General features: G+C 44.4%; 1 protein-coding gene across 6 annotated transcripts in view; it reads right to left on the bottom strand.

Moving 5' to 3' along the window:
* Positions 1-5,281: 5,281 nt before the first annotated feature.
* The window catches only part of JMJD1C (jumonji domain containing 1C), a 159,178-nt gene continuing 144,275 nt past the window's right edge, over positions 5,282-20,184 (bottom strand). For all 6 annotated transcript variants that reach the window (XM_059476569.1, XM_059476571.1, XM_059476574.1 and 3 more), the window contains 11 exons: positions 19,879-20,092; positions 18,361-18,575; positions 17,814-18,092; positions 17,254-17,422; positions 16,766-16,856; positions 16,527-16,657; positions 15,281-15,403; positions 14,114-14,253; positions 11,738-11,914; positions 6,518-6,649; positions 5,282-6,184 (listed from right to left, as the gene is read on the bottom strand). In XM_059476569.1, the coding sequence (XP_059332552.1) occupies positions 6,095-6,184; positions 6,518-6,649; positions 11,738-11,914; positions 14,114-14,253; positions 15,281-15,403; positions 16,527-16,657; positions 16,766-16,856; positions 17,254-17,422; positions 17,814-18,092; positions 18,361-18,575; positions 19,879-20,092 (1,761 nt within the window). In that variant the 3' untranslated portion in view covers positions 5,282-6,094. The remainder of the gene's footprint in view (positions 6,185-6,517; positions 6,650-11,737; positions 11,915-14,113; positions 14,254-15,280; positions 15,404-16,526; positions 16,658-16,765; positions 16,857-17,253; positions 17,423-17,813; positions 18,093-18,360; positions 18,576-19,878; positions 20,093-20,184) is intronic.

Genomic DNA, 20,184 nt, shown 5'->3' on the forward strand with positions numbered 1-20,184 from the left:
CTTGAAGGAGCATAGGGACTGAGGGTTAGAGAAAGTCTATAAAAACAGAGGTAAGACAAGTTCATTAGAGGAGGTGCTTTGTGCTGAATTGTGCTGGGAAATAAGGAAGTTATTTTTTAAGGGGAGCAGTTTAGCAAACAGCCCCATCCAGCTGTGATGAGGTGACCTGTTCCAGGTCAGGCCCAGATCACTGCTCCCACCAAAGGGTAGTGCCAGTCTCTGCTGGCCCCTGCCTGGCTATTCCAGGTAACAAGGCAGAGGAGCATGCTGTTTCTAGTCATGTAGGTTAAGCAAAGAAAATAGCATGTGCTCACAAGCTGGAGATAAAATTATTTAAGCACCTACCTCATGCCACTGCTGGGGTGGTCGCTCAGGGTTGTTAACTACAAGACAGACATGTCAGTGGTGTCTGCAAATGTCAGCTAGAGGAGAAGGAAACAGCTTTTAGGTCTGTTGAAGTCAGGGTTCTTCAGAGGTGGGAGCATTGGAATTACAAGCTCTACCGTCTTGATTTTAACATTAAACTGTCCCTTCATGTGTAGCTGCATAAACAAAACACCAGATCTGAAAGAAGCTGCTTCTCTGAGGAAAGAGTGGCCGAGGAGGGGCAAACTCCATACTGCCAGTTTTGGAAGTGGTGTTAAGACTTCTCTCTCTCCTGCAATGCAAATGTTTGTTTGTTCTTGCAGTCTGCCTACTTAGTACGACTGCTGCTGAATCCCAACTCCACGGGTGTGTTCCACTCTCGTGAGTGATGCTGAATTTTTTAAAGTAAAGAACTCTTCAGTCTGAATCCAGAGCTAAGCAATTACTCAGTGCATTGGAAGAAAGGTAGGTTGTACCAAGAATACTCACCACTAGGGGACAGGTTTTACAGATTCACAGCAGTAAAGCCAAGGAAATCCTTCTCCATAGATGTCAGCAATTAATTTATGTCACAGCAATTTAAAGCTGCGTTAAGTTACTGCACTCGTGTGTCCGGGCGCGGTCCCGCGGCGCCCCGGCCGGTGGCCGTGGCCGTGTCCCGTGTCCGTGTCCGGGCGGGTCCCGCAGCCGCGGCCGCCACCTGGCGGGAGCCGGGGCCCGGCTCGGGTCCGCTCCCTCTCCGGCCGTGCCCTCGCTCCTTGCGCCGCCAAACCGATGGGATGGGCTCCGTGCCCGTGCCGGGAGGGGGTGAGTAAGAGGGTGGTGCGGGAATGCAGCAGGTGACCGACCAGCAACAACAAAGCCGTGAGTCACTTTTGTCCCAGGGATCGTCACCAAAGCCTAGCACAGCACACACAAACATTCCCGGGGTGCTCAGCCTGGGCTGCATTGTTCTGTAATGGACAGAGTTAAAGAATCCTGTGGTCCGTTGTTTCAAAGTGTCTCACCAAGAACCAATTTTAAATACACATCCAGACACTGACTTCTATTCATAGACTTTACTTTAACCACAGAAACCACCCTTGTCTTGGCACACAGAAATACTGGCCCCGTTGAATATTGCCAACATATGCTATGCCGAAAGAAACTGTAATTATCCAATCTCTGGCTGTATCACCACAGAAAGAGAAACCAAAGAAAGGCTATTGGGAAGCAATGTGGAGTCTCCTGAGAATAAAATTGTGCAGACTTCACCACTACCAGTTGCTACTTAAAATGATGGCTAAACCCAAAATACAGACATGACGGGTTTTACATTTTGCTTTTATTAAAAGGGATTTTGTGACTGCTTCCTCTGAGAGCATTTTCATGTTCAGGAACTCTGGTAGTGAACTCCTTCCTACTGTCCTTTCAGCAGCAGCTCTTCAGCCATCTGCAGTTCCTGATGACTGCTTTCAGTGACAGGAGCTACACCTCATCTAGACTCTCCCACAAAAGGTTGGATCTTTCGAGACCCCTTCCAGTCCAGCTCTGTACATGGACAAAAACAAATACAGCCACAACAGCTAATAACATCCTGTACTGAGCTGGGCTAAAATAGCAGAAAACAAAATCAAACTGTTCCACAGCAATCAGAGCAGTCAGGTACAGGCTGGACATTATTTGCCACACCTTCCTGCCTGAGTATGAGGACTGTGAAGTTCAATTGTATAAAAAGTTCATTGTTCCCTAAAGAATCAAGAGCTGTGGACATCTTTTCCTCCACCTTTTTTTCCTCATGTTTGTTTTACCAAAAGTAATTTCAGCTTGCTCAGGGTTTTTGTCTTGTAATCATTTGAAGTGTTCCCTCAGGTCCATTTGCTGCAGGACTTAAGGTATTATTGAGATCAAACAATATGACATCCTTAGAGCTGTGAAAATACAGGATTTCCTGCCTCAGAGCTACTAAACCCTACTCTCTATTTTCACTAAGGTAGCACAGACCCAGGGACTGTTAGAGGAAACAGGCACCTGGGACAAGAGTATAGAGCCTTGGTATGTTTGGAAGGTACCAAAAATGCTCACCTTGAAACATAACAGCAAAAATCCCTCAGTCCACCACTTACCTTTAAAAAGGCCCTTGTTTAAAATGCAGCTATTTGCCACAACACATCAGGTGAATTACATCTTCAGTTTGCTATGAGGCAAGACTTTCCTAGCAGCTATTTATAGACGGTGACTTCCTTTTCAAAACCGGTGAGAACAAACGAAAGAAGCCCAGAGGTTGGTCTGTGTGTGCTGCTGAGCCGCAGGGCATTGCTCCTGGGGCAGCTTCCTGGCCACCCTGCTGCGATGGAAGAGCAGGAGGCGGAGGTGCCCTGCAGGCAGGGACCGCCCCCAGCGCTGCCCGGCTGGGCACACGGAGCACGGTGACACCGGCGGGACAGACACTGCGCTCCTGCCTTCAAAGCACGGGTCAGAGCTGACACTGTTTGAAACAAAGCTGCGGCTGAGCAGGGGAAAGCACAGCAGAGAACAACTCCAGGAATCTCAACAGGGTGAGGCAGCTCATCCAGCACGGATGTGGGGGAGAGCACAAACATCCTGCTCTGGAAAGCAGCACAACAGGCTATGGTGGCTGTGGAAGGAGGAAGGAAGGGAAATTCCCAGTTACAGGCACAGGGCAGGGAAGGCTGTCAGCTGTGAGAGCAGAAGAGGACTTGACAGGATGTCACGGGAGAGGGTACCAACAAAATTACCACCTACCAAAAAGGTCAGGGAGCATGAGAACGTAGGGCTGATCAGATGGGGGCTGGCCTACACACAGAGATCTGAGCAACTTGCATGAAGCTGGAGTAGAATAAATAGATTTGCAAATCAGACTGTTCTAAACCCCTCTGTGTGACCTCCCTAACAGGGACCACCATTTCCCTGCCAGCAATTTCTGTTTCTGCTAAACCATAAATGCAGCAGCCATCTGTGCTGAAAAACTTCAGGTCATCACAGCCCTGCTTTGTTCTTTGCTAACAACTTCTTCATTAGGTACCTCTGCAGTTCCAACCGGAAACAAACTGCTGTGGCCACTTACTGTACAGCAGTGCTGAGGATGGGGATGATGATAAGGAGCTGGAAAAGAGGGAAAGAGGGGTGTGGGGAGCAGGGCTCACAGTTTTGCTGACTCCTGAGGTGTGATCTTTCAAATGACAGGAAAGGAGAAAGGAGGAAGAGTTTCATGGAGAGCAAAGCAGACAAAGACAGAGCTTGTATTCAACAGGAAGGTGGCAGAAGATGACACACAGTATTGCATATCCATGTTCTAGCAGCTGACAACATTCCTGCACTCCAACAGCTTCAGCTGATCTCACTGAATACTTCTGGCTGTATTAAAATAGTTGAGATTGTAGAGCAGAAAATCCCCCAAGAGTCTTCAGCAAAGGAAGATGGGAAAAACATGCCCAGAAACACATCACAGAACATGGAAAACGGTCAAGAGGGAAAAACTAACCTGAGAACAAAAGAGCTTCCCACAAACCCCTCAGACCTCAGCTGTGAACACCTCTGGTCATGCTGAGCCACAAGCCCAACACCAGCCCCACTCCCTGCTCCCGTTCCCTGCAGGAGAGCTTGGCTTCACTGTGACAGAGCCAGAAACCTGAAGTACTGAGTAAGCAGAATGTGCTACACCAACTACTTAAACGACTTTTTTGGTGTCTTTTAGTGGTATTTGGAGTACCTGTGAACTTCAACAACTTCTGGCACTGTTTAGTCACTCTTCCAGTTCCTTTAAGGAGAGAAGAACATCTTCAGCCTGACAGGCAGGTGCCAGGGATCCCTGCCCAGGTCTCTGAGCACCCTGGGGTGGCAGGGCAGCTGTCAGTGGGGCCCAAAGGGTGGTACCAAAGCTGAGCCCTCGAGGCACAGGTGCTGTCAGCTGTACAGGCACTGGAGAACAGGCAGAGGAGAAAACCCAAGGCTGTGGCCAGGGCAGGCGTGGCAATGTGAAAATTTGGGACACCAAGCCCTGGCCCAGGCCCAGCAACTGCTCTTGGCTGCAGGAAAAGAACCAAGGGGAATGGGACTCTGCAGCAGGATCCATAATTTCATAACTTGTATGGCATGTGAAAAAAAAACTCAATTGAAGAAGGAAATACTTCTAATATTTATGTATCTTGAACTTTAAAAATAAAAGTATGTACAACTAGAGTCCGCTTCTCATTAAGCAAATGTACACTGGCAAATCTTCCACTTTCAGCCAATGCTCTAATGCTGCAGGGAAGAATAAAGATGATAATGGATGGAACTGAGTACAAAGCTGAGAAGCATTTGCTAAGTGCAGCACCATTAACTCCCTGGTATGTAACTTGATAAATTTCAAGTTTTCAAGCCAACTAAATATTTTGACTTTTGGAGTGAGGAATTGCTTTTGTGCTTTATTATTTTCAAAGGTAATTTACAGGGGATTTGGGGTTTTTGGTGACCCCAAACCCAGTCAGATGTTTTCAGTCAGACTGAAAACAGTAACCAGCCTCATTACTGTAACCAGGATCATTACTATCCCCTTTTGGACACCTCACGAGCTGGCCATTGGCTCTGTTTAACATTTGACAATCAGTCTAAATATCTGAATAGTTTTAATAACTTAAAGCACACTTCTTGTGAAGCTTTTCAAACTCACTCCAAAACCTAGAATAATGCTCCACTGCTAACCTTTATCATTATTAAATAAATAAATAAAATGAAAGACATCCATTATTTTGTAGTACTCCCTCAGGACCAAAGGCGAGTCGTTAGGAAATAACCCTTGCACAGAGCCAGGGCCGGTTCCCGCAGGGAGGGGCGGCGGCAGAGGCTCCCCCTGGCAGTGCCGGCCGCGGCCCGCAGGGGGCAGCACGGGGCTGCCCTGGCAGCAGCGAACAAACAAAGCCACACCGCCACGTCTGACAAAGTCATTTTAATGGAAAATGTAAAACCCCTTTCAACTTCAATGTACAAAGCATGTGTAACACTTGCACTTTTAACAAATTAAAGCAAGCCAATGTTTTAAAAAAATACATCATTGAATGTATATATGTATATATTTACATAGCATATTAAGTTTAATATTTAAGCTTTAAAAGTTCACATAAATTTTACCAAAATGAGACAATTTTTAAATAAATTACACCTTTTGAAAACGTTTAATTGTACACTGAATAGCTTCAATAAAATACTGAAGTGTCTGTATTTAATATCTACTTTATATACTTTATATTTTACAAAGTTTACAATTATTTGGCAGTAATTTTCAGAATATGACATGACTGCTGTGCGGACTCAGCAAGATCCCAAATGCAGGCAATAGCTGGTGTTTGTGTCCTACTCTCACAGTAACTGTCTCAATGTAGTGAAAAAGATCTGAGTTATTTTAGCAAACTGTACAAGTCACATTTACATTTGATCAACAATATAGCATAGAATTTTGTTGTTTTTTCCAAAAATAAATACATCATCTTAAATCTTTGACATTTCACAAACTTCATGTACATTATAATACAGACAGCAGAACGCTGCTCAACTGTTTGCAAGTGGAACATGGAATCACAGTGGCTGTGATATGAAGCTCTACCATTGCAGTGTCATTAACATGTAAATATGATGACTGTGTTTTCTTGGCACTGATGGTTTGTGAAGCTTAAATTAGTGTGTTTACTGTTCACAGATCAGGTGAAATAACCTCTGGGTGATGCTACCTCCAAATAGCAGAGTGTGCTCAGTTCTCCTCCATATCTTCCATTTCACCTTCGTGAATCTTCAAAGCTCTCACCATTTCTTTAACTGCGTGATACAAGATATTTTTAACCTGCAAGAACATGGGACAGATATCAGTAAGGACTATGACCTGAGGAACTCTGCAAAGTTTAGGACTGAGCCCTAAGCTTAGTGGATGGAAAAAAGAAAGGCTTCATCAAGCCCGTGCAAAAGGAACAGCTTTTTACACATTTTAGAATGTAAAGTGAAATAAAGCCAGCAGCTCAAGGGAGAGTCATTTACAGCCCTGGCATTCATGCTGCTGCTCATTGTTATTCTGTGTGAACAGCAGCAAGGAAGTAGCTCCACGCACTGCACAGCATTTCAATGAGCCCGAGCACACCCTGCCTTTCCAGCCCCTTCCAGAGCAGCATTCATTTCCTACCTGCAGTTTATCATCATAATTGATTTCTTCCTTTGACAGCCTCAGCTCCTGTGTTAGGTGGAATGACTGTACAAGATGTTCTGGAGACACAAAGTCTTCCGTTACTTGAACACAGCTGTGAAAATTTTGCACCTATCCAAAATAACAGAAAGAGACTGATCATTAGTGTGTGGGGTTATTCTTTGGCAGAGGTACCTGAGGAAAGAGTGGGCCTTGAGATGCCTTACCCAGAGCCTTATGGCACTAACGGGCACCTTTACAGGTAGAGAGCAATTGTGTGTGTCTGCCTTATCCTCTGAAGGCTGCACAGCTGCCTGTGCTCGGCATTAATCCCACACTGAGGCCTTGTTCCTCCCTCAGCAGCTGCACTCAGCCTGCCCAGCCCCACAGAGGCAGGAGCTGCCCTGCAGGACCCGGCTCCTCTGCCACGCACACACACTGCAAGCTGCCACCTTCATGGACAAGGAACTGCCAGTGGAGATACTTGAAAGAAACAACCATGAACAGAGAAAGGGGAGGCTGAGAAGCAGGGGGAAAAGAGCACTTTTCTTCTTTCTCTGAACATTTCTTCTTACTGACATGAGACAACTACTGAGGAACAGACACCATCTCCTGCCACCCGGGTCGTGCCTGGAGGACAGGGGAAAGGGAAATTGCTTCCTTGTTGTGACCCAACCACCAACTCCAGTTCACCCCCTTCAGAACCATTTGTGTTTTCACCCCTAAACCCTTACAAATTACACTGTAATTAGTAATTCAGCAGTCAAAATCCTCTTTTCCCCGAACACCAACAGCTCCTCAGGAGCTGTGCAACAGTTTGAATTCCCAAAGCCTGGGGGCAGGGAGGCAGAGCCTCAGCCATTCCAGCAAACACCCCATCCCACCCTGCTCAGGACTGATATCAGAGATCTGTGTATTTTCAAGAGAAACCTAGCAAAATCTAGAGTTTCTAAATGCGTACTCTAAAAATTCCATTATTTTACCTGACATTCAGAGAAACCACTGGGGTCTACACAGTTGAGGACACAGGACCTAATTTAAAAAATTCTTTCTTCTTCAGAACCACTGCCCGAGTCTGATTTTACACAGCAGTGCCCCTGCTACAGCTGAAATCCCAGCAGGTGACCCCCAGCTCAGCAGTCATGTTGCACATGGGGTTTTTGATGGCTCAACATCATCATCAAGGACAAAGTGCTGGTCCCTCCTGAGAATTCATCAAAACACAACTAATTCTGGACACGAGGAGGGTTTGTTGATGCCACACAATCTGCAAACAGCAGAAAGCCAGGAGAGAGGCAGCAGCTGCAGAAGTGCCAGCATGAGGCTCCCACCAGCACTCAGGGAATTTCCTAGAGCCTGGGGTGAGGCACCTCTGCCTCGTGCAGCTCCAGCCCCCTCCCCTCCCTCCCAGGCTTCCCACCTCTTTCAAGTCTCTGCCTGCCCCTGGTTTCCTTGCCAGCCCATGCAAATCCCACAGCACTCATTCACTTTCTCCTCACTAAGACAAGGTTTTGCTGACTCCCTATTTCTCCCTCCATGGCAGAACAGCAAACATTTGTTTCCCCTCAGACCTTTAATTCTGCTGTGCCTGAAGTCTGCTCTTCCCTCCCTTCCAGGGCCTGTCTTATCCGTGTGAAAGTTTGCAGGGACAGATTTTACCCGGCTGCTCTGGTGCTCAGCATGGGAATGCCCCGCTGACAGCCCCAGGCAGTTCTATTTATAACATTTCTAACACAAGCTGATGCAGTGACACACACACAGAAACGTTTAGCAACGATTCCCCTGAGGTTTGTGGGGCGAGGAGTGCAGCACTCCCACGCCTGTGCCACTTCCAGCTGAACTGAGAACAGCTCCACACCCGGCCCACGCAGCGCCGGCGCTTCCAGCAGGGCCCGGGAGGCGGCTGCGGGGCTGGAAAAGCCCCAGACCTGGGCTGGGACAGGGAAAGGGGAGTGGGCAGGGAAGAAAGGGCCACCCAGCCATCCTGATGGCCACAGGATCAGCCACTTCCTGCAAGGCTGAGCTCGCAGAGCTCTGCGTGTGCGACGCCCAGACCTTTATCCTACAGTCCTTATCGGAGCGTTGCCAGGATGTCACATTGCCTCCGAGCGTGTTATTGTACAATACATAATCCTGCCGTTAAATCAAGATTAAAAAAACATTATAATAACTTGTTCCACTATGAGCAAGTTTTGCAGGGTGCCTGAACACCACATTTCAATTACTGACTCCAGTATTTCTAGCTTTTTTTTTTTTTTTTTAGTTCAAGTATTTTACCAATTTGGAGCTACCAAGTTAAAACCAGGGAGGCCATCTCTAGAGATGCCTATGATGCAGCATAACCCACAGTGGAGCAGCAGAAAGAGTGAATCTTTCAAAAGAACAGTACCAACACCCTTTTTTAGCTGGGGGAGTTGCAAGGAGAGCTCAGGGGCTCCCAGTCACAAGTGCCACAGGGGTAACAAGGCCCAGCCATCAGCAACCGGGGACACTGCTGAGCCCCCAGCCTGCACAGGCAAGAGGAAAGGAGATGCCCCTCACAGAGCATTCAGGGAGCAGCTGCAGAGGTGACTGATCCAACACTGTATCTATTTCTGGATTCTCCTTCTGAGAGAGCAATTCCCTCCACAAGAGGAACAGACAAGGCTGCCCTGCCCGTCACAGCTCACAGGAGAGGCTGTCCCTCCCCTCCCACCGGGAACAGTCTGACTTTGCCTGCTGCAGGCATCACAAGAAGAATGTGACTGCTGTCTGCAAGTACACAGGGAGGGGGAGAAAGCTGGGAAGCAAGAGGAATGCTACATGCTGCCATGAAATGTAAAGAATAAGCTTTAAAAAGCCAGACGTGAATCCATAGAACCGGAGGGAGGGAAGGGGGGTGGAAAAACAATAAACAGAAGAAATACACAGAACCTCCTCCATGTTAGGGCAGTAAATTCTAGACCAGCACATCAGAAGCAGCAGTGTGCCAACAATCCTAACTGGCTCCAGAATGGAAGAGTCAGAACTACACTTATGCAGTGACCACAGGCAGCCAGGCTCCCCAGCTCCAGCCCTCAGTCTGATTCCTTCTGCTCCACAACATTACTCATGAGCAAATAAAAATGATAATTTACCACCTAATTTAGCATCAACTTTTACCCAGTTTTAATAATTAAAAGGTTCATAATGTGCATGCAAATCTGAAACACTTAATGTGTAAACTCAACATGGTATGTACTCTTGTGCAGACTTATTTTTCAGTTTTTAAATGTGCTTTGTATCTCTGAAGTGCTGGTGCTGATCCCTAAGGTCAGTATTTACGCATCTCTGCGGAGAGCACTATGCACATACATGAAAGAACACGATGCTTTTATTTCCTCCTACGTGGCAGATTCACAGGAACTTCTTACTGAAGATGAAAAGGTTCTCAGCTTCACCCACCAAGGTTTAAAAACACCATGTTATTAACTCCTTGGTGCCAGAAGCTACAACATTACCACTTCAAACACAATCTGCAGTTTAAAGCCAAGGAGATAAAGATAAGAGTGGTCTTATTTTTGGTCCTTACACATATAAAGTAGAGGGAAGACTGGAACAGTCCCACTACTTCATGTTTTATATTCTGTATGCCTTTATATAATGGCACATGCTATACAGAACAGATTTCCCAGGACATTTGTTATTTCTCCTGGGTTCCCATACACTCTCCTATCTGGGATGTATCTCTCCTGTTTCATGGGATCAGAGTAAGGCTGCTGGAGGATGCAATACATGACTCTGGGAGTGCAACTTCTTTAGCCTAACAGGAGCCAAGAACAGCAGCAATGTCAGATGTTCCTCCACATTTGTGGAACAACATCAAGCCCTGAATCATTGTAAGGGGGAAGGCAACCTACAACTCCCTAGATTTGGGTCAGCAAGGTCTGTTTGGGGCTGTCTGGGTCTTTGCTGTGCCAGAGAACAAATCCACACAGACCATCCAGAGCTATGTACCACCATGTCCAACCCACGCAGAAAGGCAGTGGGATGAGGAGCCTAGTCCAGGTGTGGTACCAGCTGCTTTCAATGCCCCACAACAGACACAGCCAGACACAGAGCAGGGACATGACCCCTGCCATCACTACACCCCATCAGTTTTTCACAGAGGAAGCCCCACTAAACCCCACTGCCCTGGCCACAGGACATGGTGAGCCATTGCTTCCTCTCTGCAGGAAGCTGATCTGCAGATTGGAAACCAAACAGCACCTTCTTCAGAAAGCCTTGGCCTCACTTGAACCTACAGGGAGATCAGTGATAGATCTTCACATCACAATGGTTTGCAACCAACTGCAGGGTGGGGATGCTCCTCATTCCTTGACAGTCAAGGACCTCATTAGTGGTGCCTGACAGCTGCCAAGCCAGCAAGCTCCACCTCCTGCTGAAGCAGGAAAGAAATAAATCTAGAAGGGCCTAAAAAATCTCACCTAAACAACTGAGCTTTCTTCCTCTTTTCACCAAAGAGCAGCAGTTTACAGGCTGTGAGGGGAAAAAAAGGCCTAAAGGCAGTAACAAAGCTTTTATGCCAGGGGGCAACTGAGGCTGGCTAATAAAATTCATCCTGCTACGCCAGAACTGCCCCACTGGCAGTACCTTTCCTACCCAACTACAGACTGGATCAGCCCAGCTGCTGCCAAGGTGGGATCACTCCTTCTCAGAGTAAGAGACAACTTACTCTGTATGATGACTTCTGGTGATTGATGTGCCTCCTAGGTTAAAAGGAACTTACATTTGGCATGGGAAAACAACCAAATTTCTGTTACAGAAACACCAGAACACCCACTACAATCCTCCTACAGCTAAAGACAGAAACAATGACACCTGACATCCAGGTGCTTACCATTCATATCTGCTCAAGCTGCTCTCCCTGCCCCTCCTCAATTAGGTTAACTGCTGGCTTAGAAGAAGAAAATTACTAACCTGACTCTGCCATAACTAGACTCAGTTTGTTTAGAAATTTGCTACAGAAATGAAAAGTGGAAAACAATGGTTAATAATGGTCTGTTCATTTGTAATTGTAAAGCAAAAAAAGAACTCATACTTAAGGCATTCCATTTGCTACACCAGCAGATGTATCTTATTTTACATTCCTACAAGCTAACAGACACTAATAAAACAACTAAATGTAACTGAGCACAGATGTATCCATGCCTTTGGAAAAAAGTTATTCATTTTGCATGTCTTTAACTGAATGTACATTACCTGATGAAGTGCTCCTGCTGGTAGAATAATAGCATCACCAAGGAACTGAATAACTGTGCAGGTTTTTACTCCATATTCTTCAAAAAGTCTTTGGCGAAGTTTTTTGTTCACATACCAACTCTGATCACGGATTGGATCGTGCTCTGGTAAAACCTCCAGGCCTTGCTCCTTTGCAATCTGTTAAGTACAGAAAAGATCCCAAATAACTTCCAAAAGAACCAAACCTTTAGCTGATCAATTTTATGTATGCCCACCTTGCCAAGCAATGTCACTCAGTTCCCAATACCAAACAAGAGCTCTGGCTAGGGATTCAAAACAACCCTGAAAGATCTGGGAGGTCTCACTGAACTGAGGACATCTGCAACACTCCCACTCCAAAGTGCAGAGCTTTAAAGAACTCAGCACAATAACTTATTAATAAGCAACACGCTCTCTGTCTGACTTCTTTCATGCAGAAAATAAAATCTGAGCTCAGGAGTGCTACAAATTCTTCAGTTTTGACACACACACACAATATCACCACTTTAGCAGCCAATAAAGCCAAAGGCTGTAGTCCTGGGAAACCTGCTCCAGGTGCCTCTGCTTGAGCACAGGGCTGGACAGAAGGGACCTCAAGAGTCCCAATTCCAACCTCAGCCACGCTGGGATAAGAAGCTGCTTTCCTACCACCCCTATGAAGGTATTAAGAAAAAATGATGAACACAAAAATACTTCCTGACATCAGTAAATGGAATGGCACAACCATTTCTTATCAAGTGAACCACAAGGGAACAAATATTACTCTTAATCAACTGCTACTAAATCAATCCTAGTCACTGAAAAAGAAAAAAGTTATTACATATAAAGAACACAGACCTAAACCACCTGTCATGAGTCATGAAACAAGTATCTCATTAGAAAAAGAGGGTTTTTTATTTTATTAAATGAATGTGACTATGTGATGCAGAACTTGAAACTCTCCTTGAGTATTATCACCCTTCTAACAAGATTCTGAGATTTTATATCTTAGCAGCAGCAAAGTGGTCCCAATGATTACTCATCAGTAATCTCCAATTCAGTACTTCCCAAATACCACCACTCCTAAAACACATGGTGGCACACAACTCACTTGGGATACCAGGGCTGACTGTGGTAGCAAGTGACAAACTTCTTTTCACAGCATCCTAAATGGGGCTGGTTTAAACCTGTTGCTCAAATATTTTCACAGCTATTCTCTATAGTTTCAAAAGTGCTCTGAGGGAATATTCAGCACTTCCTCTCTATGTCCACCTATTCCTTTGCATTCATGACTTTATTCACAACTCTCTTTTTTCAACTGAAAAGCCACCATCTCATTTATGAGCACCTACTTTCTGAATGAACAAAAAGTCTTGCTGAATAATTCCTAATCTCCTGGAATTAGCTTTGTTTTACTTACCAGTGCTCATTTTTCCCCACAGCTCAGTCTGCCAAAGAGCAAATGTTTGAGTCACTGGAGGACAGCTGGCCTGGTACAGACGCTGCTTTATTGTCAAAGGGAATCTTCAGTGCTGAATTTCTTGGGCTCCCCCTGCTCACAGCAGAGCCCTTGGCCTCGAGTTTGTTTATGAACCCCTTTGCTGCAGCCAGTTAACACTCATCTGATCTCTCCTCACAGAAGAGGACAATAAAGACATTTTCTCAAGCAATCACTTCAGTGATACTTTGGTATTTCCGTGTCTTCTATCAAGGCCACCTTCCAGAGCACAAAATGTGCTAAGGGCAGGGCACAGAACACTGCTTCCAAGATGGGATCCCTACAATTAATGCACTGACAGATAATCCTAGGGAACAACTGGAAAGGTTCTGATGTGGCTCTGAGTTCTGATCACCACAAGCCACTGGAGGATGATCTGCAGCACAGCCAGGTTAAGTTTGCTGCCCCTGGGGATGTTCTCCCACTGCTTCCACCTTCACCAAGAGCCCAGCCACGGTCCTGTGCTGGCTGATGTGACAGTCCTGGCAAAGATTGGTGCCCATGGGTGGTGAGGCCAGGGGATTTGGCATGGGAAAATCCACCAAAAATTCAGCAGCAATAATACAATAATGGATCAGTGACAGAAAAACACCATCCCACAAATTATCTTCTGTATTAGAGCAGGGCAAGAGCAGATCTCCATGCCCTCCTAAGCCTTCAGTTACAGGCCACCTGTCACTCTTACAAACTTTACATGTTACATCCTTTATTTGTTGGTCGTGCAGCAGGTCAAGTATAGTTTATTTTATGTGCTATTCAAGGAAATAATTTTGCCTTCCTCCCTTCTCTAACACTGAGGTGAGGTTTGTGGTTTTTGCCAGTCCCTTTTGATTGACCAATTACTTAGGTTATATTTATAAATGATGTGTAATAAAGCTAACCTTTTGCAGAAACTCTCGTATCTTGTCAGCATCTTTGCCAGCATAAATGTGCCACAAAGCACCAGGTAATTCACTGGAATCTTTCAACCTCTTCCTTAAAAGGTCATCCAAATCTTCCTCTTCCAACTTCTTCAAAACTCCTAAGGTTCAACAACAATATTCTTTAAATGTGAGAAGGAGAAAAAATGGAGAAACTAAATATCTTCTTTGCAAAATTCTTGTGTGAGATTGAGCAGATGGAAGTTTGCTGAATACAACAGAAGCCACCAGGTGATCTTGCTGTTCAGTGTCTGTAACTCATTACTAGAACACAAATGCTGTGGGTACCTTAAAAATACCTTTAATTTTTGAACTTTTTCACGTTTCCTGAATTCCACAGAACACAATCTCCTACCTGACATAAACAAGCAGGGCTGGTACCAAAAACAAAAAGATGAAAAAGGTGTTTTCCTGCAGTCAGCACAAGCAGTGTATAGCATGCTGTTGTTGCAGCCAGAGCTCTCCCAGGATGCTCAAGTTTGCTGCTATTAACTCCATGCATACACAAGTGAAAACAAAGCAAATGACAGACAAACCTTACTGCAGCTCTATTAGTCACACCCAAAATCTACATTTGCTGATTATGGAATAAGAGGACAAAAGAAAAAGGGCAAAGAAACAAAACTATTTCAGTGATTTAAAGACTGTTTCACATAAGCAATAAACCTCATAGAGACAACTAACATACACCAATTTAAGCTCTCCAGTGCTGAAAAATTACATTACAGCCCAAATTCAATAGAGTAAGCACAATGCATCCAGAAGAAGCAGCATAAACAGAAGGTTTGGCAAATACATCATCCTGACATAACTGTTAGAACCAGCACAGCTTCCAGAGAAAATCCTTCACCCTGCACTTCCATTAGCTATGCTAGCCCCAGCACAGCAATGGTGCATCAATTATATGCAATGGCAAAAAAAGTGGAAAGAGTTTGAAATACCATTTCATAATTCATGAACTGCAGTATTTTATAGAGAACTGATGTGTGTGCAAACCCTTGGAACAAAGAATCACCCAGCTGCAAGCAGGTTCTTATGGACCTGCCTTCCAAAGAAGAGTGTCAATTTTAGAAGGGGCAGAACATTCAGTCCCTCTACACCTCCTACAGTGAGTGAGGTTCACATTACCTGATTTGGAAAGTACTCCATTTCCTTTGGCTATGCCAACATAAACAAGGATGTTCACGACATCAGAAACTTCAATATGGAGATTTGTGGTTCCTATGTCATGGTCTTTAGTAGCAGCCACACCTATGTTACAAGATAAAATTAAGATTTGTTTGTATTGCATATTCAAATCAGAACATGTAACAACAGTGAAGAAATTTCTGAAGTATACTTGGCATCACTGAGATAGACAAATTAAGAACATGTTTTTGGTTCACCTGCTAAACAAGGTGATACCAATGTTTTCTGCTAAACAAGAAAACATTACTTTTTAACAGAGTCCTTGAGATTCTCTCTTAGCCCAGGTACCTGTCTCTACACACAGAACAAAATGTTCCAGCAGAGCAGTCAGGGACATTTCCTGACCACTATGTTCCATTCCTCTTCAACCCTTCAGGTTGTTCAGGGCAATGAATACACAAGGTTATCAAAGGCAATACAGGCACAATGAATACACAAGGTTATCAAATCTGTCACTTTTATGTCTGGCTGTAAGAGAGTCCTTAATCAAAATTATGCCCAAAGAGGAAAATTAATTTTAGTTTTAAGAAGTGGAAATGAACATTTTTAAGTCAAAAGGACATTCTGGAACACAGCCTTAGAGCAGTAATACCTCAGAGTGGCATTAATGACTCAGTTCTCAGACCCATGCCATATCACTATTGTTAATATGCTTCTTTCACAGGATATTTGGAGAACTTTTAAAATCAAAACCATTGTGTCACAAATTACTACTCATTTCTTGTCCTATTTGTAAAACAGAATTGAACACAATTCTTTGCAAAAGAAGGAACAAACAGAAAGTGTCTGTGGGAATTACCTTTTCTAAACAGGTTTTTGAGTGTACAGCACACAAAATAAATTATGAGAAAGATGATGAGATTAGTTTATGACCAGAATTATGAATACAATGATATTTCATGAAGTATTTTGTCACACAGCATTAGTAAAGACAGGTTCTATCACTGTGCAGCAGCAGCTAATCATTTATATGCTCCAGAATTCTATAATAGCATAAAAAGATGGAAAGAAATGGAGAAGCAAATAGACTCTCATGGCCCAGGTGCAAGTACTGTTAAATACCCAAGTCAGTCAGTATTTCCCTACACTCAGTGATCAAGCTCATCTTTCTGTCAAGCATGGCAATGTGTGACATTCTACAAGTTGAAGGGAAGAGGTAACAGCTGCATTCACAGGGCACACTCACCATATGCACTGCACAGTCTGGGTCCCAAATCCGGACGGACAAAAAATCCTGGCAGGTGAGAAGCCAAGTTTAGTTTTCCTTCTGGACTACAATATTCAGGCAAGGGTAAACTTTTTAGTAAGTCCTCATATCTGGAGAAGAAAAAAAGAATAGAATTGAATTTGTGTCATTATATATAGAGAGAACATAGAGTAATTTTAAGACTGACTGAAGAACATCAAATATTAAACTCAAAATACCTTGCTGGCATCATGGTCTTGAAATCTTCACCAGAAGGCCAGTCTTTCAGTTTTAGCAGAGCTGTTTCTCCATTTTTTACTTTCTGCCGTTCTGTAAGTAACAGAAATAACTAAAAATTCATGTACTGTAGGCATTACACTTTACTCACCTAAACATTAACTCTAAATCTGCCAAGAATCTAAATTTCAGACATAAACAGGAGATAGCTGATTTTGAGACTCCAGAATGATACAAACCAAACTCAGTTAAGTAAGAAGGACATGTGTCCAGTTTCTTAGTCAGACCTAGCTAGTATAATAGTGGATCCTTAATTCTGCAGAGATATTTATTGCAAGTTTCCACCACATTCTCTGGAAACAGATTACCTAGAGCTTTCTTTTTAAAGTTTCTTCAAAGCCTCAAGATCCATAATGACAATTTTTAACTGCAGTTTCTAACACTGATCATGTTCAGAATCAATACCATAATACATGTTTAAGGAACATACTTGAAACATCTTCAAAACCATCCCAGAACTCCTTGACATTGGTGTTTGAAATTATACTGTCCTTGCAATTCAAGATATCTGCTTGCTGGTTTCCAAAATCCAAACTGATTGACTCAGCTTTCCACAGGCTGAAGTTCATTTTCTTATGCATACCAGACACCAAAACAGGCTGTAAAGAGTAAAATCAAATAATTTTTAAAAATCAGTACTTATCCTTTCACAAGTAGACAAATTCTTTAACTGAACTGGAATACAAACGTGTCTGGAACACACATAAAGACCTTGGCCTTACTGAGCTGTTAATACTTCTCCAATAGCACCCATATCCAAAGGTGCCACCCCTTTTTGGAATCTGAAACTCCACAACAGAAATGTCTCATTTATTATAACTGGTTACCTCAAGTTTAACTACACAAGGTTCACCTGTGGGCTACACCTGACAACCTGTTATTACCCCCAGTTTTAAACATGGAGTTAGTTAGGCATTTCTGTCCTTTAATACACAACTCCCCAGAGCTCCTGCTGATGGCACTTTACTGACCAACCTGCTCAATACCTACCCTTCCTTGTTTCCAGCACTCTTTGAAGAGTTTCCAGTTGTTGGTGTTTTTATGATCTCTGAGCCACAGAACATGCTTGTCACAGATCCACGAGTACTGGATATCACTGTACCGTTTACTGCAGTCATCCTGAATGCCTTTTTTCTCATCCTTTGGCTCTTCTTTTATTTCAGATTTCACGTTTATCTTTGGTGCTCTATTTGGTGGAATCTTGTTTTCTACTACTGAAGCAATTATATCATCAAGAATGTTTGGCATAGTCCTTCCACTCTTGCCACTCTGTTAGAAAACAAATGCATGCTTAAACAGTGTAAAAGCAACTTGATGCAATTCCTTTTGAAAGAGAGTAGCATTTCTGATGTTGCATCAATTATCATCACATATAAAAACAAATAAAATGTTAATATGTGTGTGCATATTAAGTTTTAAATATGAATGAGTATTTAAAGCAATACACCTATCAGACTGCTCTAACTGTAATGTGCCAGAACAGATTGATAGAGATTTTCAAATCCTAAGAGAAAAACTGCATCTTGTAAAGACTTACTGCTGTTCCTGTAGAGTAGACTGGAGCAAAAGCAATGCCAGCATCTGTAGAGCCCAGGCGCAGTTTGCCTGCTGTTGTAGTTAACAGATCTCGTAAGGTTGAGCCCTGCTCGTTGCTCTGGGATGAAGGAGGAGAATTTTTACAGTTTGGGGACTCCAAATTATCCTGGTCCTTCCCTTCCTTCGAATGTTTTCCAGAAGGACATTCTTTGTTCTCTAAAACAAAAATAATCATTGCAAGTTTATGCTGTTGTATCATAATGCACACATAGGAACAGCACCAGTACCCTGCACTTCCCAGTGGTGCTAACAGACTGTGCAGCACTTTATTCACTTTATCCAGCTTTATTCACCTGGAAACACACCAGAGGATGAACTGCATCCTTCAGAACACAGTCAAACAGTGTGACCAAGCAAAGGTGTCTCTCAGCATCTCAGACTTGCAGCTGAGTGAGTGCCTGTCACAAGTGAGATTCTCTGTAGCTGGAAATACTCCCCCAGCACACAGGCATTCCACCAGCTACCTTCTGCTGATGGATTCTGATGCCACCAGGGAAGAGAAAGAACACTGTCTTTTCTTTTTAGGAACGGCAAATGGCACTGATTTTTTTATTAATTCAATTAGAGAATGACACAGAATCACCAGCTTGGAAGAGACCTCTAAGATCAAGTCCAATCCATGCCCTAACACCACCTCAACTAAACCCTGGCATCCAGTGCCACATCCAATCTTTTTTAAACACATCCAGGGATGATGACTCCACCACCTCCCTAGGCAGCAATTCCAGAACTTTATCACTCTTTGTGCAAAAACCTTTTTCCTAATATCCAACCTGCATTTCCCCTGGCACAGCTTAACACTATGTCCTCTGGTTCTGTCAGTGCTGCCTGGAGAAAGAGCCCAACCCCACCTGAGCACAGGCACCTTTCAGGAGCTGTACAGAGTGATGGGGGAACCCCTGAATCTCCTTTTCTCCAGGCTGAGCACCCCCAGCTCCCTCAGGGGTTCCTCTCAGGGTTTGTGTTCCCAGCCCCTCTCCAGCCTCGTTGCCTCCTCTGGACGCGTCCCAACGTCCTTCCCAAGCTGAGGGGCCAGAGCTGGACACAGCACTGCAGGCACAGGGGCACAGTGACCTCCCTGCTCCTGCTGGCCACACCGTTCCTGATCCAGGCCAGGAGCCCTTGGCCTTCCTGGCCACCAGGGCACACTGCTGGCTCATGTTCAGCCGGCTGTCACCAGCACCCCCAGGTCCCTTTCTGCCTGGGCACTGCCCAGCCACCCTGTGCCCAGCCTGCAGCACTGCAGGGTTATTGTGGCCACAATGCAGGACGCGGCACTTGGACTTACTGAACTTCATCCTGCTGGACTCTGCCCATCCATCCAACCATTCCAAGCCTCCCTGCAGAGCCCTCCTACCTTTCAACAGATCAACACACACTCGCAGCTTGGTGTCATCTGAAAAATAACCAGCAGTGCCCCCAAAGTCACAGACATGCAATGACAATTTCAAATATTTACCTTTTTTTTCTTCTCTGGCTTTCTGCTCTGCAAGATCAGCCAGCCAATGCAGTGGGGACTGGGATTCAGGCGGTGTTAACTTGCTGTCTGTGCTCACATCACTCCTTGGACTTGTGTTACCATTTGTCTCAGACTTTTGAGGAGTATTCTGCTGTTGAGACTCAGGCATACACAGAGAAATTTTATTACTGTGGTTAAGGACATTCTGCAAAACCTGTGAAGAACAAATTTATTTTTAACTACACAGCTTCACTTTAAAGTATTTCAAAGACATGGCCAGTATTTAACCCCCACATATGCAAACTG

The sequence above is a fragment of the Ammospiza nelsoni genome, chromosome 8 (genome assembly GCF_027579445.1).
Source record: "Ammospiza nelsoni isolate bAmmNel1 chromosome 8, bAmmNel1.pri, whole genome shotgun sequence".
Lineage (NCBI taxonomy): Eukaryota > Metazoa > Chordata > Aves > Passeriformes > Passerellidae > Ammospiza > Ammospiza nelsoni.